At 49.1% G+C, this 22,998-nt stretch overlaps 1 protein-coding gene and 1 pseudogene across 1 annotated transcript in view; both read right to left on the reverse strand.

Annotated features, from left to right (window-relative positions):
* LOC144373716 (axin interactor, dorsalization-associated protein-like) overlaps positions 1–6,744 on the reverse strand; it is a 74,039-nt gene extending 67,295 nt beyond the window's left edge. Inside the window, exons 1-3 of the mRNA XM_078036735.1 lie at positions 6,532–6,744; positions 2,803–2,856; positions 2,392–2,446 (exon numbers count right to left, since the gene is read on the reverse strand). Of these exons, the coding sequence (XP_077892861.1) occupies positions 2,392–2,446; positions 2,803–2,856; positions 6,532–6,744 (322 nt within the window). The remainder of the gene's footprint in view (positions 1–2,391; positions 2,447–2,802; positions 2,857–6,531) is intronic.
* Positions 6,745–11,970: 5,226 nt separating this feature from the next.
* On the reverse strand, positions 11,971–21,826 carry LOC144373684 (serine/threonine/tyrosine-interacting-like protein 2; annotated as a pseudogene).
* Between the last annotated feature and the right edge of the window lie 1,172 nt (positions 21,827–22,998).

Consider the following 22,998-nt stretch of genomic DNA (forward strand, 5'->3'; position numbering starts at 1 on the left):
TCAATCCCCAGCATCATCATCATCTCTCTCTCTCTCTCTCTCTCTCTCTCTCTCTCTCTCACACACACACACACACACACACACACAAACACACACACTCACACACAAACATAATTTTCAGTAGAACCACCGTATAAACAACTGTTGCAATCTTTTATTTAAAGCCATCAATGTGTTTTTCTCAAAATAATCTTATATGTAGTCAGTCATAAAAGATCATATATCATATGAGTCCATTTAAATAAAATGTCTACAATAGGACAATTTATAGACAGAAATCAAACTAATGGTTTCCTAGGGCTGGGAATTGGAAGGGATTTTAGGGGGATGGCAAGAAGTGAATGACTGCTCATGGGAATAGAGTTTCTTCTTGTGGTGATGAAAATGTCCTAAAATTGATTGTGTTGATGTCTGCATAATTCTTCCAATTTACTAAAAAAATTGAATGATATGTTAAATTGGTGAATTGTGCTTTATATAAATTATATCTCAATCTTATACAAAGTATTTATTAATGCTTTTGAAAAATAAAGTTTTAGGTACAAAAAACCCCTAAAATTTGTGAGAAATATCACATTGATTAGTATCCTTATATACATTGGATATAGGCATAAGAACTATTTCTGAATATAAGTTGTGTCTCTTATAACATCTCCAACTCTTATGATCTAGGGCTGGAGATGTAGCTCAGTGGTAAAACGCTTGCCTAGCATGTGTGAGGTCATGGGTTTGATCCTCAGAACCACAAAGAAAACAAAACTTTATGATCTGGATTACATAAAGAAACCAAAACTATTAAAATTACAGAGTTCATCAGAATTCTTGCCATATTCAGAAGGATGGTGTCCTGAAGAAATGAAATATGATCATCTAAAACTGTGGAAAAGCCACCAGAATCACAACAAATCTGCTATGCATTCCTTTGTTGTTGTATGTTGTTGTTTTTAACTTCTCTTTTCCAACCCAAACAACAGAAAATCAGATCCCCTTCAGTATACTCTGAGAATCCTTTTTCTATCCTGGATCTGCAATACAATCACATTTCAGCTATCTCAATAATATATGTCTTTGTTAGAATTGCTATAATGAATTAGATATTGGCAGTTTGTGGAATTTATAGGAACATTCTATTTAGTTCTTTTTTGGCAAGGGGTACTGGGATTAAACTCAGGGGCACTTGACAACTGAGCCACATCCCCAGCCCTATTTGGTATTTTATTTAGAGTCAGGGTCTCACTAAGTTGCTTAGTGCCTTGCTTTGCTAGGGTTGGCTTTGAATTTGATATCCTTCTGCCTCAGCCTCCAGAGCGGCTGTGATTACAGGCATGCACCACTGTGCAAGGCTCTCTTTAGTTCTTAAATTAATTTTTTACCTCTTACTCAAAGAATGTTTACATTAAAAGGATTGCACTAGTGTGAACTGAGATACACTGACAAATGTTCTGAGATTTAGGCCCTGCTCAGTTACTGAGAGATTGAAGTGAAACAGGACAAACAAATCATTTCATTTCTTTCCTCAATAGAGAATGTGATCACAAGTCTGAGACTCTTTTCTGTTTGAAAATGCTTTGATTTTATGATTCCCTACTTAAAAATCTTACTTAGTTGTATAAATAAAATCTACTATTCCCTAGTCACATAAATGCACTGAGATGTGCAATCTTATCTCAATAAAAAAAGAGTACAGGACCTGGGTTATAGTTCAGTTGTTAGAGAATTTGCCTTGCATGTGTGAGGCACTGGGTTCAATCCTCAACACCACATAAAAACAAATAAATAAAATAAAGGTATTGTATCTGTCTACAACTAAAAATGTTTTTCTAAAAAGGCTACATTAACTTACATTCATTCAGTTATTCACACTGTGCCTTTGCCCATACTGCAGACAGTTCTAAGAGAGCAATCACTTGAAACAGCAGAAAGGCTTTATTTGGGAATATCCTAACCAACAAGATAACTAAAGGAATTGTTTACTTTTTAAATTTTTGAAGAAGGGAAAAAAATGGAGACAACAAAAAAACACTTTGTAATGCATTCCCAACATTCAGACTGTAGTTTTCAATAACATGTAATGTGAATGGGCATTAATGACTGTAACCTTATCTTCTCTACTGGACTCTACTGAAAATGTTTATCAAAATAATTATAATCTTATTAAAGCCATTAAGACAAATTAAAGGTTAATTTGGATATTTAGATGAAGTACAACATATATATTCTATAATAAAGATTAAATCCAAATGGTAATTAAAAATACAAATATTGTAGGAATTTTAAAAGCACCAAAAATAAGAGAAATAAATCCAATCACTTTCTGTGCTAAACAATCTTAATATTCACAACAGATAAAACTCTCTTCCTAAAGGAATATCACTAAAAAACAAAACTTACTTGGTTCTAGCTTCTTCAGGTCCTCCAGTTTAAATTCTTCCTGGGACTGTGTGGACTAAATTTAAAATATGCATATTATATCTTTTCATTATAAAGATTTCAATGCACCCTATGTCTTTTAAATGGCAAGAATAAAATATTTAAAATAAATATATTTCTTGTTTTAAAGGTAGAAAATGAAAAGTTCCAAACTGATTTTTGGAATATTCAAGCTAATAGAAACAGAAAAAATTAGAATCATATCTTTTATTTCTACCGTGTACAAAGTATGAACTAAATCATTTAAGTGTGAGTTCAACTGATCAATTCCAATTGTTATAAAACCCTTCTGAGATAATATTTCTTTGGGCATGAATGTCTAATATCTTATCAGAACAATTTAGAATAATTCATTTTAAAAAATCAATTTACCTGTAAAACTGCGCTTCGCAATTCCAAGCATGTTGCAATTTTGCCTATGGTTTTCTGTAGGGAAAAAAATGCTATAAATCCCAAGATAATTTTAACTGTCGGTTACTAAAATCAAGAATTTTTATTTATAAGAGATCTATAGGGACTGGGATTTTAGCTCAGTGGTTGAACACTTGCCTCACATGTGTGAGGCACTGGGCTCGATCCTCAGTACCACATAAAAAAAAATAAAACAAAGATATAGTGTCCATCAACAATTTAAAAAATTTACAAAAGAAATCTATACTTCTTTAAATAAATTATTATTCCTTTTCTAGCACCTTGCAGATTTTAGAGAAGAGAATCAGAAGACAAAGGGCTGAGAAGTGGGAGAGAGATGAGTATATATTCTCTTCTAAACTAATATGCCACAACCAATTCTAAATCAAGTTTCGTTTGGTGATAGGTCTAGATATGATTTAAAGGGCAACAAAGATAGCCATTATGGAAAGCAGTGTAGAGGTTCCTCAAAAGATTAAAAATTGAACTATGATATGATCCAACAATTCCACTCCAGGATATATGGCCAAAGGAAAGGAAATCAGTAAGCTGCAGAGACACCTGCACTCCCATATTCATAGCAGCACTATTCTAATTAGCCAAGAAATGGAAACCTAAGAGTCCATCAACTGATAAGTGGATAAAAAAAGTGTTATATATACACAATGGAATACTATTCAGTCATAAAAATAAAAAAATCCTATCCTTTGCAACAACACGATGGAACAAGATCATTATATTAATGAAGCAAGCCAGGCACAGAGACAAGACCTACAAAATCTTATTCATGTGGAATACAAAAAAGCTGATTTCATAGAAGTTAAAAGTATAATGGTAGTTACCAGGGGTTGGAGCCAGTAGGGGTGGGTGGGGGGATAAATAAATGCATCCTACATTTCAAAAGAAAAAAGAAAAAAATTGTAAGTTTTTAAACATAAGAAATGATACGTGAGTAGAAAATGTTAACTGGATTTAAATATAACACAATATATACATGTATCAAAACATGTTACCCCATTTATATGTACTATCTTTGTTATCTGTATATTAAAATATTGACTATTTATTTTTAAAAATAGCTTTTTTTAGCTGTAGATGGACATAATACCTTTATTTTATTAATTTGTTTTTATGTGGTGCTGAGGATTGAACCCAGTGCCTCACACATGCTGGGCAAGCAAGCACTCTACCACTGAGCTACAACTCTAGCCACAAAATACTAACTTTAAAAAAAGAAAACAGAAAATTAAAAAGGGGGAGGGCAATGAAAAGGGAGTTTTGACATCTTCCCTTCCAACCATCTTCTCATAAAGCCTGAAATTTACTAAAAGATATCTGAAAGATAGCACAATGGTCTAATTTAATTCTGATTTAAGCTCAATTCTGACTTGTATAAAAATGTAGGCAATATTAACAAAATTAGTATTTGTGATGAATGGTGCAAATTTTACAGTCAATCTGTTTTATAAAATAAGCTATAAAGCAGATGTGATAGGGCACAGTCCTTGCTTTTAATATGCTCATGTTCTATTATGTGTGATAAAACATATTCCAAATCACTATATTAAAAAGAGAGACATTCAATCTGTAAGCTTCAGCAAAATAAGTTCCTTTTATGTCCTAAAGGAAAAGAACAAGATCTATATTAGGAATCCAGTCCCAAATACTAGGGAGGATTTCCAAATCAAAGAGTTTGGAAAATTGTCATGGTTCAATTACTTAAAATCCCCAACTGAAAGCAGAGGGATGGCTGTGAAAAGTAAAGTGAAGTAGGGCATAGTCATTCTGAAATAGACCTTTCACAAACTCCTTGCTGAGGAATCTAGGATTTCTTTAACAATAAGTTACATAGAAGTGTGTTTTTATTGTTCTTTTTTTTTTTTTAACTGACATGCCCTTAAGAACACTGTTGTGAGCTGGGCATAGTTATGTGTACCACCTACTGGGAAGGCTAAGGCAGGAGCCTAAGAGTTTAAGGCCAGTGTGGGCAACACAGTGAGACTCTTTCTAAAAAACAAACAAAAAAACCCTTGAGTGTTGTGATACAGGTATGCAATGCATACATAATTTAAAGGAAAGGGGAAAAACTGAAGGAAAAATCATTTAAGTTATTTCAAACTGTCTAAACAATATTCAGAATAAGAATATGAATAGCTAAGGTGGAAATTAAAAGGGGAGATTCATGAGAATCATAAAAGAAATCATCAGGGCAGGCAGCTGAACAATGCCACTGAGACTTTTAGGTCCTTCCAAAAAAATATTTCTGAAGTGTGTTGAGGAATAAGTCTAGATGATAAAAGCAAAGAACTGTGTGCAACATTTACAATGCTTACAAAATGACATATTTTGGAAAAAAATTGACATGTTTTTCTGAATGTATTTTCTGTATGACTTACAAAAAGTTTAGTAAAATGGGGATTTGGTGATTTTGTGTTTAGTTAATGTTCTTTGAAAGGTAAAAGAGGAGTAAAGGGAAGTAACAGTATTGTCCTGGCCCCTGGTGCTTAGGCTAGTGGACACTCTTCAATTACTGTATCTTCAACAAACAGCTAGGACAGCAACTCACAAAAAAAACTATTATTGAGCAAGATATGCTTCTCAGACACACAAGTAATAATATTTAATTATCTCCATAATCTTTTTAAAATTTCAATATAAAAGCTTAGAAAATATGCAATTTTAATCTGAAAAGAGATTACATTTGAAAATTATGTTTATACATAGTTTGCAAAATACTCAGGTTTATTCATCCTCTTAAATAGCTATGTATAGAAATTCTCTTTGTCTATACACACACGCACACACACACACACACACAGAGAACATCTGTGTCCTGTGTCAGCCCTGCTGAAGCCCCTCCTACTCCCTGCTGCCCACGGCAGCCTTTGTAATGGATGGAGAGCTACCTTGCACCTGTGCTGGCAGCTTTAAAAGAGAGAGAGCTGTCTGAAAGACGCGCAAATATGGTGACTCCCCGCGATGAGAGCTTCTCTCCCGGGAGCGGGGAAGAGAGTGCAGATGTGCAGATGGAAATCTTAACCTCTTTGAACATCCCGTCTCTAAGTACAGCTCCTGTTTGGAGCAGTCCCTGGGGCTGCGGGCTTGTCATCTTCCCGTGCTGCGCTGTTTATTAGTGAGTTGGCTGCATGCTGCTGGGAGGAAGGCCAGTCGTGCTTTGTTCGGGGACCGAGTCTCCTGAGTGGCCAACCGGCCCCAGCCCTGCCTCCACATCCAGATTTCTCTACAATCACAGTGTTAACCTCTCCCTGGGCAAAATGGTGTGGTAGAAAAGTGGTTTTAAAGTCAGATACGTCTAGGCTCAGATTCTTGCCGTCCCCCTCCTGTGTGATCCTGGGGACATGACTTCAGCCCTTGCCAGTCCCTTCGTGCTGCTGTAACAAAACCATGTAGACTGGGTAATTTATAAACAATAGCCTGTGCTGCTCACAGCTCCCGGGGCTGTGACCCAGGAGCCAGCAGATTCTGCGTCTGGGGAGGACTCTCCCTTTCACGGAGGATGCAGCAGGGCGAGGCTGGATGGGGAGCAAGCACCATTCCACGGGTAATGATCCCATCCACAAGGACAGGTCCTCAGGGCCTGCTCTCCTGTGGAGGACCTGCCTCTGGGTGCTACTGACTACTGCACTGGGGATTTGCTCTCAGTATACAAATCTGGGGGACACAGCGCACAGCACCCCTCTCATCGGAGCCTTCCATCTGTAAGGTGGGATAGTAACCCGTGTCACAGCCTTGCCATGCTGGGCAGTGGAGCTGAGTGAATCTGACCACGTGGTCGTCACTGGGCTTTTCAGATGGCATCCCCGAAGGAAGTGCCAGGACAGTCTCTCTTGCTGTGCCCCTTCTCTGGGGCCCCTGGGGTTGGGTACAGGACATTACTGGCATTGTCTTTGAAATGATCTACCTGGTCTCAATGTCCCACAAAAGGCAGAGAGTCCTGCCTGCTATCTGCCCTTCTGCCTGTGAATGGGCTTTTAGTCCCTCTGGGTTCCTGTGAGGAAGGCTTGGTTCCTCCAGAGGCCCTTGGCAGTGCTCTGGGTGAAAGACCCAGAGCAGGGCAGGACAGTTGTTACCAATGGCCTCTGGAGCCACACTCCTTCCCCTGTCTCCTCCTCCTCCCTGTCTCTGCTCTGCCTTGGAGAGCAGGACATGGGTCAAGACAGGCTGTGCTGGAGAGCTCGCAGCATCCCCGGGCCCGGACAGTGAGGCTTCCAGGAGTGCTGGCTCCATGGCCAGCGCAGTGAGCAGAAGCAGCTATTCTCCCGAGCAGGTGGCTGAACCACTCCACCCTGGACTTGAGTCCCTCCTGGAGTCCCCTCCAACTGTGAATCCTGTGACATTCTCTTCACATTACACTTAACCGTCTTGCTCACCCATAGGGAAGAAAGAGAGCGAGCAAGTCAGAGAGAGAAGGAAGGAAGGACGGATGGACAGGCACTCTGAGCCTCAGCAGAGACAAGCTGCCTCCTTCGGGCCCCAGGATCCTTGCTGAATCAGCCAGCGGACCCTTACCCATGTTTTCGGTTAGATGCACAGGCACCCTCCCAAGCACCCTCAGAGGCTGCCTGCCCTTTGAGGTGCGTGGCCTGAAGTCAGACTCCAGGGGACTCCCTCAGGCTGGGCGTGGAGTAGCCCTGTGGCCCAGGTAGTTCATCATCCCTCCTTCCAGAGCCCCATGGTCCCCAGGGGTTGCCCAAGGGGAGCAATCTTTCCCCTGAGCCCTGGCCTGACCGGTCCAGGTTTCATGTCACCTGCCTAAAGCCACGCCACCCCATGCCTGTCCCCGTCACTTCCTTCAGAGCATTTTCTGTCTTCATCCAGAGAAGACTTGGTATCAAGTTGTGGGAAATGCAGCCCAGAATAACCCTTTCCCTGGGAGCTTCCCTGCTAGTGGGGGCAGACACGATGCAAAGGCCGACAGACATGAACAGTGTTCTAGATCTCGAAAGGCCTGTTTGTCCACTGTTTCCTGTAACAGGACAGCCAGCTCGCTGAGGCCATTTTTGATCTGCCTTGATTTCTGCTGAATTTCCAGTGGCTGGCACGGTGTTTGTACATCATGTGCTTCAAAAATTAATAATAACCAAGGGTAGGATTGGGGAGAGATCAAGTTGATAACAGTAGACACAAAGTGGATAATCCATGCTAAAGCTCTCAGTGTAGTGCCTGGAACTCGGTAAACACTTTGTATAAGTGTTGGCAGTTTTTCAATTAGATCACAAAGCTGTATTCTTAACTACTTACCACACCATGTCTATAATAATAATTATAACTGATCATTGTTATAGAATTATATGGAGCAACGTGGAACCACTAAATTCTCCTGCATGCTATGGACGGCCTCGGCACATTAAAATAATCTTACTTAATTGTAGCACCACAGACATGGTGAAAGTTAGGAAAGTTGAAGTACCAGATGCCTATGAAGAAAAGCAGACTGGGGTGAGCCCAGAGTCAGGCACAGAGTGCTGTGTGACGTTGGAGGAGGAGGAGACTGTGTGGCCCAGTGGCTGGGAGGATTTAAGTGTGGGCTGCTGCTAGAAGGACTTGTAGGGCAGCACCCAAGCAGGTAAACAGGGCAGTGCCACACAGAGGGACAGCTGAAAGTGCTCCAGATGTGGCCCACATGCAGCCAGAGGGGGACGGATGACGGCCATGCACAGGAACTTAAGACTCCCGGGTCGGGAGCCCTCAGAGTCCATACAAACAGTAGTAAACAGAAACAGAATTGTGAGCTGTGGGGAGATTAATTGGGTCCTGAGATAAGGAAGGGGTGGTGAGGTGGAACTAGTTTATAAGTCCACTGCAAACGCCAGGGGTGGGGAAGAGGCCTGGTTTTGGGGGGTGGTGGCAGAATAAAGGGAGTGGATGCGTGGAGGAGCCATCCGGCTGGCCCAGGTGCAGGTGGGAGTGAGGAGGTGGGAGACCTGGCCGGGCTCTTCTGATTCGCTTGACAACTCTTTTGTTGTTGCTGTTGCTGGTTCTGGGAGCCGCTCTAGGGCTGAACTACCTCCAGCCCTTTTGAATTTGTATTTTGAGACAGGGTCTCACTAGGTTGCTGGGACTGGCTTGGAACTTGCCATCCTCCTGCTGTGGCTCCAAAGTAGCTGGGACACAGGCCTGCACCACCACCACGGCACCTAGCTACTTCTTGTGAGGGACTTGAGCCTTTCCCGAACTTGAGACTGTCCACTCTCCATGGCTTCATATGGTGTTCTCTTGGTAGCAGCAGAGCAGACAACCCTAAGGGACAGGTGTGGCACTCAGGGTGCTTCTCACAAGGCAGCTCTACACATGCTTTAAGACAGATGGTAGCACGAATTTGTTCTTCAGTTGTCATTGGTTAATGACTCTCCAGGGGTCCGCCTCAGGGAGCCCAGAGAAACCCTCACTCTCTATTCTGGTGACATTTCAAACACTAAAAGCAGGTTCTCCCCACCCTGTTATCAACACTGTCACAGGCTGACTGACGCAGGGATTTGCGGGTGGGAGGCAGGCAGTCGCCAGGGTAGGAGAGGCTGGAGTTCTGTGACTCCGTCCCCAGCCCTCTGTGTCTCTGGGGTTCCTGAGGGAGCTGCCCCTCCTGGCCAAGAGGTGGAGCCCAGCCCTGGGTGCACAAGATGCCTTCGGGTCTCCCAAACCCTTTCACAGCCAGGAAGTGGGGAGTTTTCTCCTAGTGAGCTCTAGTACCTTAGGAGAGGGTAGAGGCCAAACTTCAGATTTGTTCTCCTTATTTGTTTTCTTGTAAAACAAACTCAGCGTCTCCAAAAGTTGATTCCATGTAGCTGAAACTCGGTGCCAAGTGCTGATCTTAGGGCGGGTGGGTTTTGTGTTCAGTGCAGAGCGTCTCCCTCATCCAAGACACGTCCTTGGAAAGGGCTGCGTGATGTTCTTTCCTCTCAGTTCAGTGGCGCGGCCTCTCCAGACCCACATTTTGTCCCTCAGACTCCTCCACTTACTGCCTTCAGTCAGGTTTGATGGTGGGTGCTACTACATGAGACCACAATGGGGGGACAGGGGTTGGGACATTTATTTCCCTGACCTCCAGGTGGTCAGGGGCCCCTCTCCATTGGTCATGGCTCTTGTGGGGCTCTGGAAACAACTTCCTCACTTTGTCCCTCAGCACGAGGGTGGGGCCACTCTCTCCCTCTGACCCCTTTCCTCTGGTGCTCTGCAAACGTCCAACCTGGAGCTCTCCTCAGTCACCACTGTGGATGTGCCCGCTTCTTCCTGTGGGGCTTTTACCAACAGGCAGACAGCACGCGGGACTGCCACTGTCACCCTCGGTTAGGTATGATACAGAAGTCACACTTGGGAGTCTAACAGTTCAATCCCAGATATTTCCTCAAGTTCATCATAAATCAGATACAATTGTTATTGTTGTGGTTTCCAAAAATAAACTCGACTCCAGGAATAAGCCGAATCCAGAGTCTTGAATTCTCAGACAGATACCCTGGGCGGCAGGGTCCCCAGCAAGGCCAGCAAAGGACCTCTCTGGCTTCTTCTGCTAGTAAGCCAAGATGGTCTACAGGTGCCCTTATAGCCTGAAATCTCTACCCAAGTGGGCAGTGCACATCCCGGATGGAGGAAGGCTGGCAACTCTTCAGCTCCACACACCTCAACTGCTTGGTCCACATTCAGAGAAGGAAGTTGGAATGGACCAGGAGTGAGTTGTGAGAATTCTGCTCTACCTTGACATGACGGGGACCCATCTGTGTGTTGTGTGAGTGATGTTAAAAATGAGGCCTGGGCAGACACCTGGGTTAACTGGCTCCGTGGAGACGGCACAGGGCCCATCCAGTGAGATCCTCAGTCCTCCCTTCAGAAGATGCTCCTTCTGTGGGTGCCCAGCTGCTCATGCCTGGGTCAGAAGCCTCCCCACAGCACGAAGGAGAGGAAGCCCGGAGCTCCTGGAGGCCCAGGGCCCGTGGGAGCAGCCTCTTGGTGCAGATGGTTCCAGAAGGGCACCTTTGTACACAGTGGGAGTACACAGGCCCAGGGGAGCCCACTGAAGCCACGGTGAACAGGGAGAAGGAAAGGGGGGAATGGGGGGAATGGGATAAAGACTGAGCCCCCTGGCCCGCCCTGCCAAGCTCCTGTCCATCATGAGGGGAGATGGGGCCGCAGCAACTGAGCTGCAGGGACAGGGAGGGGGAGGCAGAAAATGAACTCAGCCGCTCCGACAGCAGCTGTGTGTCATTCAGGGATCAGGCATCGTGCTGGCACCCTTCGCCTTAGCATTTTCATCTTTGAAGCCATGAGGCATGTGATGCTGAGCCAATCCATGCATAAAGGCTGCCTCATCTCCATGTCCCGGGCAGCTCAGGTTAGAGAAAGGGATCCCAGGATCACCAGTTACTGTTTACCCACTGGTGTATTCCTCCTTACTCTTGCCCTCTCGATAATCAAGTCATGGCTAGCTGCGTCCCTGGGCTGGGATTCATGGTTACTCAAGACATCTCAGACCCCTGCATGGCACAGGCCTGTTCAAATCTGGCCAGGGTCTGCGGCCCCACAGCAGCTCTGGAGAGCAGCCCACCAGTGGAGGTTGTAAGGTGTTCAAAGTCCTCTGCTTGCTCCAGCAAGCCAACCTGTGTCTTGGAGGCAGAAATGTCTTGGTGACAAGGGTAAAGACTTCTCGCCAGCTCAGCCCACCCACAGGGTAAGGAAGGACCAAGTACACTCTCATTATCCAATCAGCCTTCAAGAAATGAAAGCAAGGATGGCCGCGAGGTTTTATAAAAACTCACCTCCACCTGGTACTGTTGGGCTTTTCTGGTCTCCCTCCGGCTGGTTTTGTGTTCCTGTCATTCCAAGGGACCCTCTCTGTACCCCAGACCTTGCCGCTCACACACTAACCTCACTCTTTCTTTAGTTCCTTCTGTTGCTCCCGGGCGAGGTGGGGGTGGGTCCTGAAATGGCCTCTCAGCTGCCCTCCATCCTGCACCACATCTTCCTTTATTATATAACAATGAGACGGTGGTGGCATTGCCTGGAGGCACAGATTTTGTGAAGCAAGGTGAGGCTGGCCCATAAAAACCCACCATGACTTCTGAAGTGAGTTTCCCCTAACATCTAAAGAGCTAAAGTGACCAGAGTGCAGAAGGAAGATTTCACAACAAACCAATTTAATGGAGATCCAAGATATTAAACAGAGCTGGGCATTGCTGACAGATTTCCTGGGACTTGTTATGAAACCACTTGAACAGAAGCAAGTCCTGCCTTATGGCCTTCTGGATGTACACTGGAGTCTCCAACAAACTGCAATTCCTTTCACGCTCTCCTCTCCAGTCCAGGACACACACTATCGAACACATAAGCACCAAAGCACAGAGGGCCCTGGATGACAGAAAACGGCCCGAGCTGGCCCAGCATGGCTCCTCTCCTCCCACCCTGCACCCCGGTGTCGTTCCACTTGGGCACTGCCACTCTGCCTGTTGGAGAGATCCTCTCTGCATCCTCGGCCCCTGAGGGGTGGTGGCAGGGTGTGCCTGAGCCCTGTGCTCCGCTGAGTGGCAGGTGGCCCAGGCCCTGTTCAGTCCTCCCTCCTCCTCTGCAGCTTAGTCCTGGTCTCCTCTTGCCAGTGTCTCCAAGCAGCGATGATGGCTTCATCGTCCATCTCCTCCTCTTCCTCTCTGTCTGTGCTTCTCCGATACTGGCTCCTCTGCCCAGAGGCAAACCTTCCCTCCTCTCTGTTTCTGTCCTCTCTTTCTCGCCTTCCTCTTCAGACCTCATGAAGCTCTGGGTGAATTTCCTCTTGGCTCCAAACTCAGAGAAGTCCGACTTGGATGACTCTTCCATGTCCTCCCAGTCCCTGGGCCTAGCCCAGTCCCGGAGCCATGGCTCTGGGGACTCTTCCCCTTCGGAGGGCTCAGGGGTCCGGCAGAAGGTGTAAGGCTCCGGGATCTCCTCTCTGGAGCTGGAGGTCTCACTGAATGTGGACCTGGAGAACTTGTGGGTCTCTCTGCCCTCCCTGGTGGAGGACGAGGAGAAACAGGAAGTACTCCTCACAGAGCTGCCGTCCGCGTCGTGGTAGGAGGAGGCGTCCTGCTCCTCTGACCGGGATTTGGAGAACTTGTAACTGCAGGATTTGGACTCGGTTTCCCGGTGCAGGGAAGATCTGATGTACCTATCCCTGGAGCTGCCAGACCAGTCACTCTGGGGAGGAGAGTCTTCCTCGGTCCTGAGGCCACTGAGCCACTTATTGATGCTGCTGTCCATCTCCTCTGCTGCCTCTCCTACAGTGGTCAGAGACCACCAGGGAGGAGGAGGTGTCTGTTTCAGGCTTTTGGGAGTTACTGCGGGAAGAGAGTTGGAAGCTCCTGATGGCACTGTCTGTGTCCCCATCCCTATCACTGGCACCATCATCCTCTTCCTTGACCTTCTTCTTCTTGAACAGGGAGCTGCGTTTGTTGTCGGAGGCCAGCTTCTCCATTTTGTACTTGGACATCTTCTCCCTCAGCTCCATCTGCATCTCCCTCTCCTTGTGGCAGAGCTCCTTTAGGTCCACATTGTCAGCAAAGAGGCTGTAGATGGGCTTGCTGGTCTCCCTCACCCTGCTCCCAGCCCCTTTGGCCCTGGAGATCAGTGAAGTGCTGGAGGACAGCACGGACTGGGAGTTGGAGCTGGGCCTTGCCTGGCTCTGACACAGCAGGCAGTCACCCAGAAGGGAGCTGCTCTGTCCACTGAGCATGGAGACTTGGCCATCCCCCAGGCAGCTGGTGTCTGGCCCTACCCTCATGCTTGCCACCGTCAGTGAGCGAGACAGCAGCAGCATTTCACCCTGCTTCTGAGCCAGGGTCTCACTGACCACGCTGGCAATCCAGTATGGATGCTGGCAATGGAAATGGTGTCTCCAGGCCTCACTGGCAGGCTGGGCAGGGGAGTGCTGGGGTTGGTGGCTGAGCATCCCCCAATGCTGCTGGTGGCCTGGGACAGGTGGGAGTGGTGGCTCTGGGCACTCAGTACTGACCTGTGTCCCCATTAGCACTGACAGAGCAGGCTGCAGAGCAGAAGGCGGACAGGGGATGCTCCTGCTAGCCACGGAGCCATCCACCTCCCAGCTGGCCATGGACTGGCTCTCCTCCAGCGTCCACCGACTCCTCTCCAGCAGCTCCAGCCTCCGCTGTCTTTTTTTGGCCAGGACGGCATCCTCCGCCTTGCCCAGCTCCATCACCTCCTCCTTGTTCTCGCTGCCCACCTTCTTCTGGTGCTTCAGCTTCCAGGTCTGGTAGGCCATCAGGTTGACATCCGGGGGGGTTCCTCTACCCGGGGGTATCCTCCGGGCCCTGCGCCTCACCACTGTCCTCTCCTGCCCCTAGGTCTTTCTTGTGAAATCCAAACTGGATTCTCTTGATCTTCCACCTCTCCAGGGCAGTAAGCTTGTCCTTGTTCCTGCTGCAGAAGTTGTAAAAGGAGCTGGCCTCGGAGCACACGCTCTGCTGGTCATTCTCGGGCACCGCGCTCCCGGCCTCTGAGCGCCCGTCCTCCTCCTCCCTCCTGCTCCTGGAGCGGAACTCCCGCACGGCCTCCCTCTCGATGTCCTGCAGCCTCTCGTTCCACAGGTCCCACGTGCACTCGGTGGACATCAAGTCCGAGCGGCGCCAGGTGCCTGGGCTGGGGCCACCGAGCTCCAGCTGCCGCAGGAGCACGCCTCCCGGCTGAGCATGCTCTCGCTCTCGGAGACGCTGCTCTGGCTCCGCGTCCTCCTGAGCCTCCGCGCGGACTTGCCCTCCTCCTCCTCGACCTCCTTGTCCTCCTCCTCCAGGGCCCACCACTGGTGGCCCTGGGTGTGGTACCTCTCTTTCCGGCTCTGCCACTCCTGGATGATCCTCTCCACGCCCTGGTCCTCGAGCTCCTGCTCCTGCTCCTGGCTGGCCTGGCGCGAAGAGGCCGGCCCTGGACACTGTCCACCCCCGGCCTCGCTGCCCGCTGAGAGGCCCTGGCCCTTCTTCCACTCCTCGTACAGCTTCTCCTCCTCCTCCTGGTCAATGAGGATGAGGGGCTCGGAGGCCTGGCTGGCCTTCCCCAGGGAGCAGCCGCTGAGGTGGCTGGTGGCCTCGTCCTCCTCCTCCACAGTCAGCTGCGCTCGCGCCCCAAGGGTGCCCCGGGCCTCCTGGCTCTCGCTGGCTCACTCTGGGCTGCAGTCCTCCTCTCTCTCCTCCATCAGCTGCTCGTTGAGCTCCCGCAGCTGCTTCAGGAAGCCGTCGTTGGGATAGATGGCCCGCTTCCTGCTCACGGTCATCACAGCCTCCAGGATGGCCATGTTGTGGAAGATCATCAGGTAGGCGCCACCAGCACTGCCTACTGGCTGATGCCCATTTCGCTGCTGACCAGGACTTTCCCTGCAAATAGAACACACAGAGACGTGATGCCACCATGGCAGCTGCCCGGTCCTGCTTCTCTGAAGTGCTGTTCGGGGTGCTGGACCCAGTGCTTGGAGCTGGTGTTTATCATCGCCTGAGTCCCCGAATCACAGCAGATCCCAGGGTTGAAGAGCACCTCCAGTCAGTCAGAGCTTGGGATTGCCGTGTACAGTGTCCTCATGCTAGCTGGCCACCACCAGCCTCTGCAGGATACTTCCTGCGATTTGGAGCTCACTGGCTCACAGAATCAGGTGGACATGGCCCCCTTCATGTGGGATCACTCGAGTCTTGGCAGTTCTTTCCTATCTAGGGCAAAGCATAACAATGCAACAGCAGTCAGCGCTCCTATTCTGACATTCTGCATTCAAGAATGAATACATCCATATGATCACGACCTATGTGCAAAATTCCTCGAGAGGATCACTATCATATTCTTCACTAAGGATTTTTTTTCCTGGCTATTATGTCTTTCAATCAATATTCAAACTTTCTTTTTCATATTTCCATGCTATTCTAGACACTCTCCTCCAGGTTAAGAGTTAAACTTATCAGTTGGTCACTGAGGAGTTTGAGTCTAGGATGGAGCCAAACATGTCATGTTTGACTGAATGGCATACTGTAGGTGGAACCCTCACCACTCTCACTCTAAGAACATAGCCTTCGTTCATGCATTCTGTACTAGTCAGCTGTCCATTACTATAATGAAATACCTGAGGCAGGCTACTTTACAAAGAAAAATAGTTTATTTGGGCTTATGGTTCTGTAAGTGCGACATCCAGGAGCCTCATCTGGTGATTGCCTTCCTGCTGGCAGAGTCCCAAGGCAGTGCAGAGCCTTACAGAATAAGAGGCAGGGAGCATGCATATATGTCTGCCTTCATCTTACCCCCTTCTTCAAACGTTTCCAGGATTCAATCATGAGGCTCCACCCTAATGCCTACATCCAAACCTCATCCTTCACAAAGGTCTCTGAACACCATACTCTGATTAAGTTCCCACCTTCTTAACACCTCACAATGGGATGATTAAATTCCAATATTGGAAGTGCTGGGCAACACTCAGACCAACCTGAACCACAGCACCACGTGCCGGGGTCTGTGGTCTGTGTGGGTGGGCATGTCACACAATATGCTCAAGTCGTCTTCTATATCAACTGAAATCTATAAAACAAAAAAAATTCCAAGTCTGTCTTCCTTATCTCATGGCATCTCACAGATTCCTTCCAGTACTGCGGCAGCTGTGACCTGCTAGTAAGTCTGCGGGGCTAGTCCAGTCGTGACCCTGCCATTCAGCACGTCAGTCATCTGCCCCTCCCTTGTGCTTCCCCTCTGCCCTGAACGGGATGGCCTTGGGGTCTACACCACCGCTCTAGTGCTGGCTTATAGTGCAGACCAGACTCCTGGAGACCTACTTCCTGGCCGTCACCGTCTGTCTGCCCACAGTCTTGGGGGACCTTTAGCGTCGGCTGAGAGCCCTGATTAGATGAGATGGGAGGCGAGTCTCCTTATTCTGTCTCCCTGCCAGCCAAGGCCATGCCTTTGTCACACAAGGGGTCAGAGATGAGATGGGCCCTGAGGCTCAGCGATGCTGCAGGGTCTGTTGCCAATATCTGGTACCCACTGAGGGACACAGGACAGCAGAGTTCAGGGGTTCAGGCCACTGCCCCTCCTACTCCAGCCCAGGGCTCCACGGTCCCTCCCTGGGCCATCTGGCAGGACCAAGGACTTGCCAATGCATTCCTGCACGTGACCACCCAGTCCTCCTATATGGGCATCAGATCCCACTCAGACGAGGCTGCAGGTTCCGTGTGTCTCTGGGCCTACTGTACCCTGGGGTCCGTCCGAGGAGCCAGGGTGGCCTGAGGGACTGCTGGTGGGTAGAAGCCCATGGCGATGGGCAGAGTCAGGTGATCGGCTAATGCCAAGCCTTTGTTTGCCACCCAGGGAAGCGAGGAAGGGTGGGACCAAAAGTGCCCTGCCTGTCCTTGCTCCTAGCCACTCGGTGCCACACTCCTGTGGTCTCTGGATCCTCCTGTGGCCTCCTATTGAAGGCCTCTGCTGCTGTGAAGGCTTTGGGGTGGTTTTCTGTTACCAGCAACCAAGGGCATCTTGATTGTTACATCTGGCAAAGTCACCAGACTGCCAGTGGGTCTCAGCTTCCAGGACAGTTAGATGTGGATAACAGCACTGTCCTGAGGGGTCGGGGGTGTCCCTTTCCACCCTCCTCCTTGTTAGCAGCTAATGTCCAAGCATCTAAGAGCAGAGGAAGCCACAGGAAGAAGGCTCTAGGGTAGGGGCGTATGCATGTGAGACCTACCCTACAGGCAGCAGCCAGAGTCAGGGTATGGCCCTCTGCTCCCGCTCAAGAGCAAGGCTTGAGGGACAGGAGACTGTGGGAGGCCAACTTTGCACGTGACTGAGTCACACTCCCTGCTGAGTGCTGAGGCGCTCAGTCACAGAAATGTGTCATGAACGGGTGTGACTTCCTACAGCCCTATGGGTGGAGCTACGCTCACCTGTTCCTTTGTAATATAACCCCTTGCCCTGTTTAGGATAGAATATTCCATGGAAGTGCCTTGTGTGTGTCCCCTTCTCTTACTGTGCCCTTGGTGTGTGGCCTACCCAGGTGTCAGTCAACCTGATGATAGTGGACATCATGAATAGTGGACATCATTTCAGCCCCCTGAAGCCTGACCCCTTGCCTCATTTGAGTAGCTTCTCCTCAATAAAAGGGGTCAGCGCATGCTCTCGCTCTCTCTCTTCCTGTGGACCCTTAAGTTCAGAGGAGCTGTCACCGCGACCCCAAAGAAAAAGGTATTTGGGTCTCTTGTCTCTTGCACAGCCCAGTCAGCCCAGTGCAACTGGAGTGACACCTGAGCCTTTTAGTCGTAAGAACAGAAACCTGGCAGGAGAGGTCACCTCACCAGCAGACTGGGTGCACGCCTGCTGACACCAACGTGGGTGTTCAATGTGGGCTGGCCCCTCATAGACACAGCAAGGAGCTTCCTCCTGGAGCCGCAGCTCCTGCACCCAATGCAACATCCTCCCTCCGCCTCCTCACAGGCTCTCGTGGTGCCTCGGTGGCCCCCAAAATGAGTTGAAGCCTCTTTTGCTCTGGATGCTGTGGGGACCTGCCACCCACCCTGTGTCTTACACTCTTGGCTCCCTCTCCACAGGGAGGTTGGCCTTGCTCTCAGGTCTAGTGGAAGGAACAGGTCCCCTCCCACAGACCCTGGACAGATGCCAGCAACCCCAATCTGTCCAAAGGCTCATGTTTTTTAAAGTAGGAGAATTTTAAGCATTACGTGTGTGTGCGTGTGTGTATTTATGACACACACGTGACGTGTGTGCATGTCCCATTAGATGTGACCTATCTCTGATGTTGGTGATGATAGGAAATGCCCTTCCCAGGAATGCCACATGGTTTATTACAATAATGGCATGACGTTCAGGCATTCACCAAGAGCTGGGTGTTGTGCTAAATAAACCCTGATATGCATTAAAGATTTTTATCCCTCATGGTAACTTTATTTTTTTAAATTTTTTTTTTAGTACTTATTTTTTATCTGGACACAGCGTCTTTATTTTAGGGCCTCGAACATGCTAGGCGAGTGCTCTCCCTCTGAGGCCCAGCCCAGCCCCTCATGACAACTTTAGAATCAGATGTTTTGATCTTTGTTCTGTGTTGAAGAAAACTGGAGCTCCCCGGGACAGGGAAACAGCCCAGTCCAGGTGGAAAAAGCCGAACGAATCCTGGACTGAGACCCTGTCCTCTGGCTGCCGTTCTGTGGCGACTGTCCTGGCTCCAGCCTGTCCTCCAGGCTCTACTGTGGCTACTCTCAGATCACTTCCCCTGGGGACCAGGGACTCAGAAGGACCTCCCAGATGGCCTCTCCAAGGAGCCAGTCAGCCCTGGGAGCCATCACAGGACAGTCCCTGCCTTGTGCTTGTCACCACCCCACACCTCCCGCCCTCCCTGTCATCTCTCCTTGGCCAGCTTAAGTGTGTCCATCTGTTGCCTGGGTGCCACCAATCACCCACACACGAGAGGCCCCCGGGATTGCTTGTGGGGTCAGTGATCATCCTGTTCTTTCTCCATTTCCTAGAGAACAACCGTGTTGTCAGATCCCCTCAGATAACCGTGACACCCCCTTTGTTTCTACCCAGGGAGAGTCCACAGCCCGAGCAGCAGAGCCCCTCACCTCTGTAGGTCAGCAGGGCCTCATCGAGGAACTCCGCAGCCTTCCAGAAGTGCTGGGTGATGTCCACCTCGGGGAAGTCGTCCACCTCCACGCCCAGGTAATGGATCTCCAGCCCAGTGTAGAATTCAGGGCCAGTTTAGACACCGGTGCCGTGGGCAGCATTCAGGATGTGGATGATGCCCAGCCTCTTCAGTCGTCCCTTGTTCACAGCCGCACACCTGCAGGGAGAGCCGGGCAGGTTGACCACCATGATGGGAGCCTGCCTCTGGGCCTGAAGACCTAGCAGGGTGCCTCCTCCTCTCCCCAGGAGGTCTGGGGTGCTGAGGGATATTGTCAAGTAGGAATGACGCTTCAAAATTTCCTTGCCAGCGTACCCTATGTTAAATGGATTTCGCTGTTGACATTGCATGTAAGGTGACCTTGCTCAAGGACCAAGGCGGATCCGGGTTTAGAGCTGATCAGGTTTGAGGAAGTATCCCGCTCCTTAGGGTGTTCCTGGTTTAAGAAAAAAGGAGTTTTAGGGAAGTTTTAGTTAAAGATTATTGCTGCTGGGAGTAGGGCGTGCCTGCTGCCTGAGTTCCCGCTGAGTTCTCGTGGAGAAAAAGTATTTAGGACGTGCATTGTGGGGGAGAAAAAGAGAATTTCCCCTGAGCGTGTGTGGAGGCTGGTGTGAGATCGGGAATAAAGAATTGCTGTTTGAACCTACAAAGCTGTGTGGTGGCTCATGATCTTGTGCCAAGCCGAGACATTGGCATTAGGCACTGGGGCGCACTGTGGACACCTGTGTTTAAAGGGGCCTGACTTGGCTGCTGCATGAGAGAGAGAAGAGACGGAGCTAGATGGGCAGGGTGGGGGGAATGAGATTGGGGTGCAAGGACTCTTTAGGGTGGTCCAGGGTTCTCTAGTTGCAAATCCCATACCTTGGGAATGCACACTCACCCAAGCACAAAGCTGGCAGACAAGACATTAGGTGTGTTGTGCACGGATGACACACACTGTATTGCCCAAATCCCCTCATATGCATCATCTCGTTTTCCCCTTACAGTAAACTCAAAGGCAACAATTTTAACTCCATTCAAAGATTCTAAAAATGAATAACTGCCCAAGACCATGAAAGAAGAAAAAGATGGAACAAGAACCGGTGTTTCTGAGCTCTTTTTGCTGCAACTGAGTTTGAAGGGCTCAATTTGAGAGCCCTGAGCACAGGCCTGCCTAGGAAGGAACAGGACAGTGAGCTGGGGTGGCTGGGGATGCTTGGGGCCACAGGCCAAGTGCTTCTGGTGGTGAAAACACAGGATTTGGTCCCTGCCCAAGGGAACAGTCCCCAGGCACCCGTCACAACAGGAAGGAGACCTGTCTGAAGACCTCATGTCCCCAGCTATCTCCTACTGCCCACCTGGGCCCGGGTCCCTCTGTGCTTGTGGACACCTGGGTAATTACATTGGGAGTACATCCATTCAGCAGGCAGTGGATCAGCCAAAATTAGTTTCTTATATTAACCTGCTGGTACCAATTATGTACTGGTAAGGCTTGGAGGGATAATATGTGGAATGTGGAAGTTGTCTTTGTTTTTGTTCTGGAAACCATTCATAAACTATTAAAAAATAACATTTTTTCAGATCACAAAGACAATAAATGTCTTGGGAACTTGTAAAATTCATAACAAACCTAGACAGGAAACTAAAGCCACTTGTAAAACCACTTCCCAGAGACTCCTACTGCTAACTTGTTGATGGAAAAGCGCACGTGCGAACACACACACACACACACACACACACACACACACACACACCCCTCTACCTATCTGTGAGCATTCAGTATTCTTTTGTAACCCGGTTTCCCGCCCACTGTGTGGCACACACTTTCGTGTGTTGGTGAGCACGCGTGCAGACAAGCACTGTGGACAGCTCCTGCCGTTCTGTCCAATGGCTGTTATGGATGTCCAGGGATGGTGGACATGATGTCAGGAGTCTGTGTCAGGAAAGGAGGCCCAGAGGAGGCATCCACGAGGCAAGGCTAGATCAGGGAGCCTGGGCATCTGTTTGAGGGTTTGGGGAGTCTCTCCCCAGGCCAGGCCAGGGCAGGGCAAATGGTCAGCCAGCCTTGGGGGCTGGAGCTGCGAGGGCTGTGGGCAGAAGCTGAAGGAATGTCACCTCTCCCAGGCACTAACAGAGGGGAGACAAAGGTCACCACCACCACCATGGTCACACTCACTTCTCAGCTATGAAGACATGGGGCCAGACCTCATCCACGTCGTTCCGAGGGGCCTCCTGGTGGTCCTGGACCAGGGCCCGCTGCAGGTCCAGCACACAGTGGGTGTTGTAGAGGCTGGTGTCATCCATCTTCTCCCTGACACGGTTGTACAGGTCCTCCACCAGCAGCTGCTCAGCGGACTCCAGCATGCCCGACACTCTGCATCTGCTCTGAGCCCCTGAGGCTTGAGTTCTATGGGCAGCAGGTGGCATTTGCATTAGGGAGTGGGGACACCGTAGCCTTCCCTGTTCCTTGGAGAACTTGTACTGGCCAGCTCTCTTGGGACTGTGGGCATGAGCTGAATGCCAGGCGATCTGCAGGACGGACTTAGCAAGGCCCCAAAGGCCCTCTGCACCAGCTAGACACTGGGGTCAGGGTCAGCTGCAGGTGGGCAAGGGTGATGGGAAGAAACTGGGTTCCCTTACTCTCTCCTTGGTTTCTCTAACGCTGGCTGCTCACAGCTTAGACATGGTCCTTGAGAACTAGGGTCTGTCTGAGTCACACTTAGGAGTCCTATGGTGCTCAGCATGAAGTGGTTGCTCTGAGTTATTTTCCAAATGAATGGACCATGTTCTTCCCTAACCTGGTTCGCTCTGCTGGTTGGACTCCCTTACCTGTGGAATGCAAATTACCCTGGGAAAGTAAAGCTTTCAGGACTCACGGATACAGCGCTACTGCCTGAGCAGCCGTGCTGACCTCAGACAGGTGAGTTTACCAATCTCAAACCATGTTCAGTGTCTCTCTGACACCAAGTCAGAAAAGCTCAAGTTCCAGACCAGCTCAGAGTCTGACTCATCCCTCTGAGCCGACCTTATCTCCTGATAGTATACCAGCTCACAAGTTAGCCAAAGGGAGAGGGCCAGGGAGCAAGATGCTTTCCTTCCCTAAGGAAGCGGGAAGGAACAGGAGAGAGAAAAGCCTCTCTGGGTAGCCAAATGCACTGACGGAGAGAAGAAGAGAGAGGAGAGGTACGGCCTCCGAGAGGGACACGGCCTCTGGCCTGCACCTCCTCCTCCCTGAGGGGCGGCCTCCTGCAGTGGTGGCTGTGGAAGAGGGACAGCCCTTCAGGGAAGTATCCGGCAGGTTTCTGAAGTGGGCGGCTGTTCGAGGATTGGAGTCCAGGGAGTCCGGCTGTGCCTGGGCCCTGGCGGAGGCTTCTGTCTGTCTGAAGTGAGGAGTACCGCCCCTTGCAGTTCCAGCAGGTCCCACTCTAAATTTACTGCATATGATTGTATTTTCATATATCCTGACCTATCTAATTACAATTACGTGGTTCCAAAACAATTTTACACAGGTAGTTTAACACTTCCTCTTTTCAGTT

The sequence above is a fragment of the Ictidomys tridecemlineatus genome, unplaced genomic scaffold (assembly GCF_052094955.1).
Source record: "Ictidomys tridecemlineatus isolate mIctTri1 unplaced genomic scaffold, mIctTri1.hap1 Scaffold_46, whole genome shotgun sequence".
NCBI classification, from domain to species: Eukaryota; Metazoa; Chordata; class Mammalia; order Rodentia; family Sciuridae; genus Ictidomys; species Ictidomys tridecemlineatus.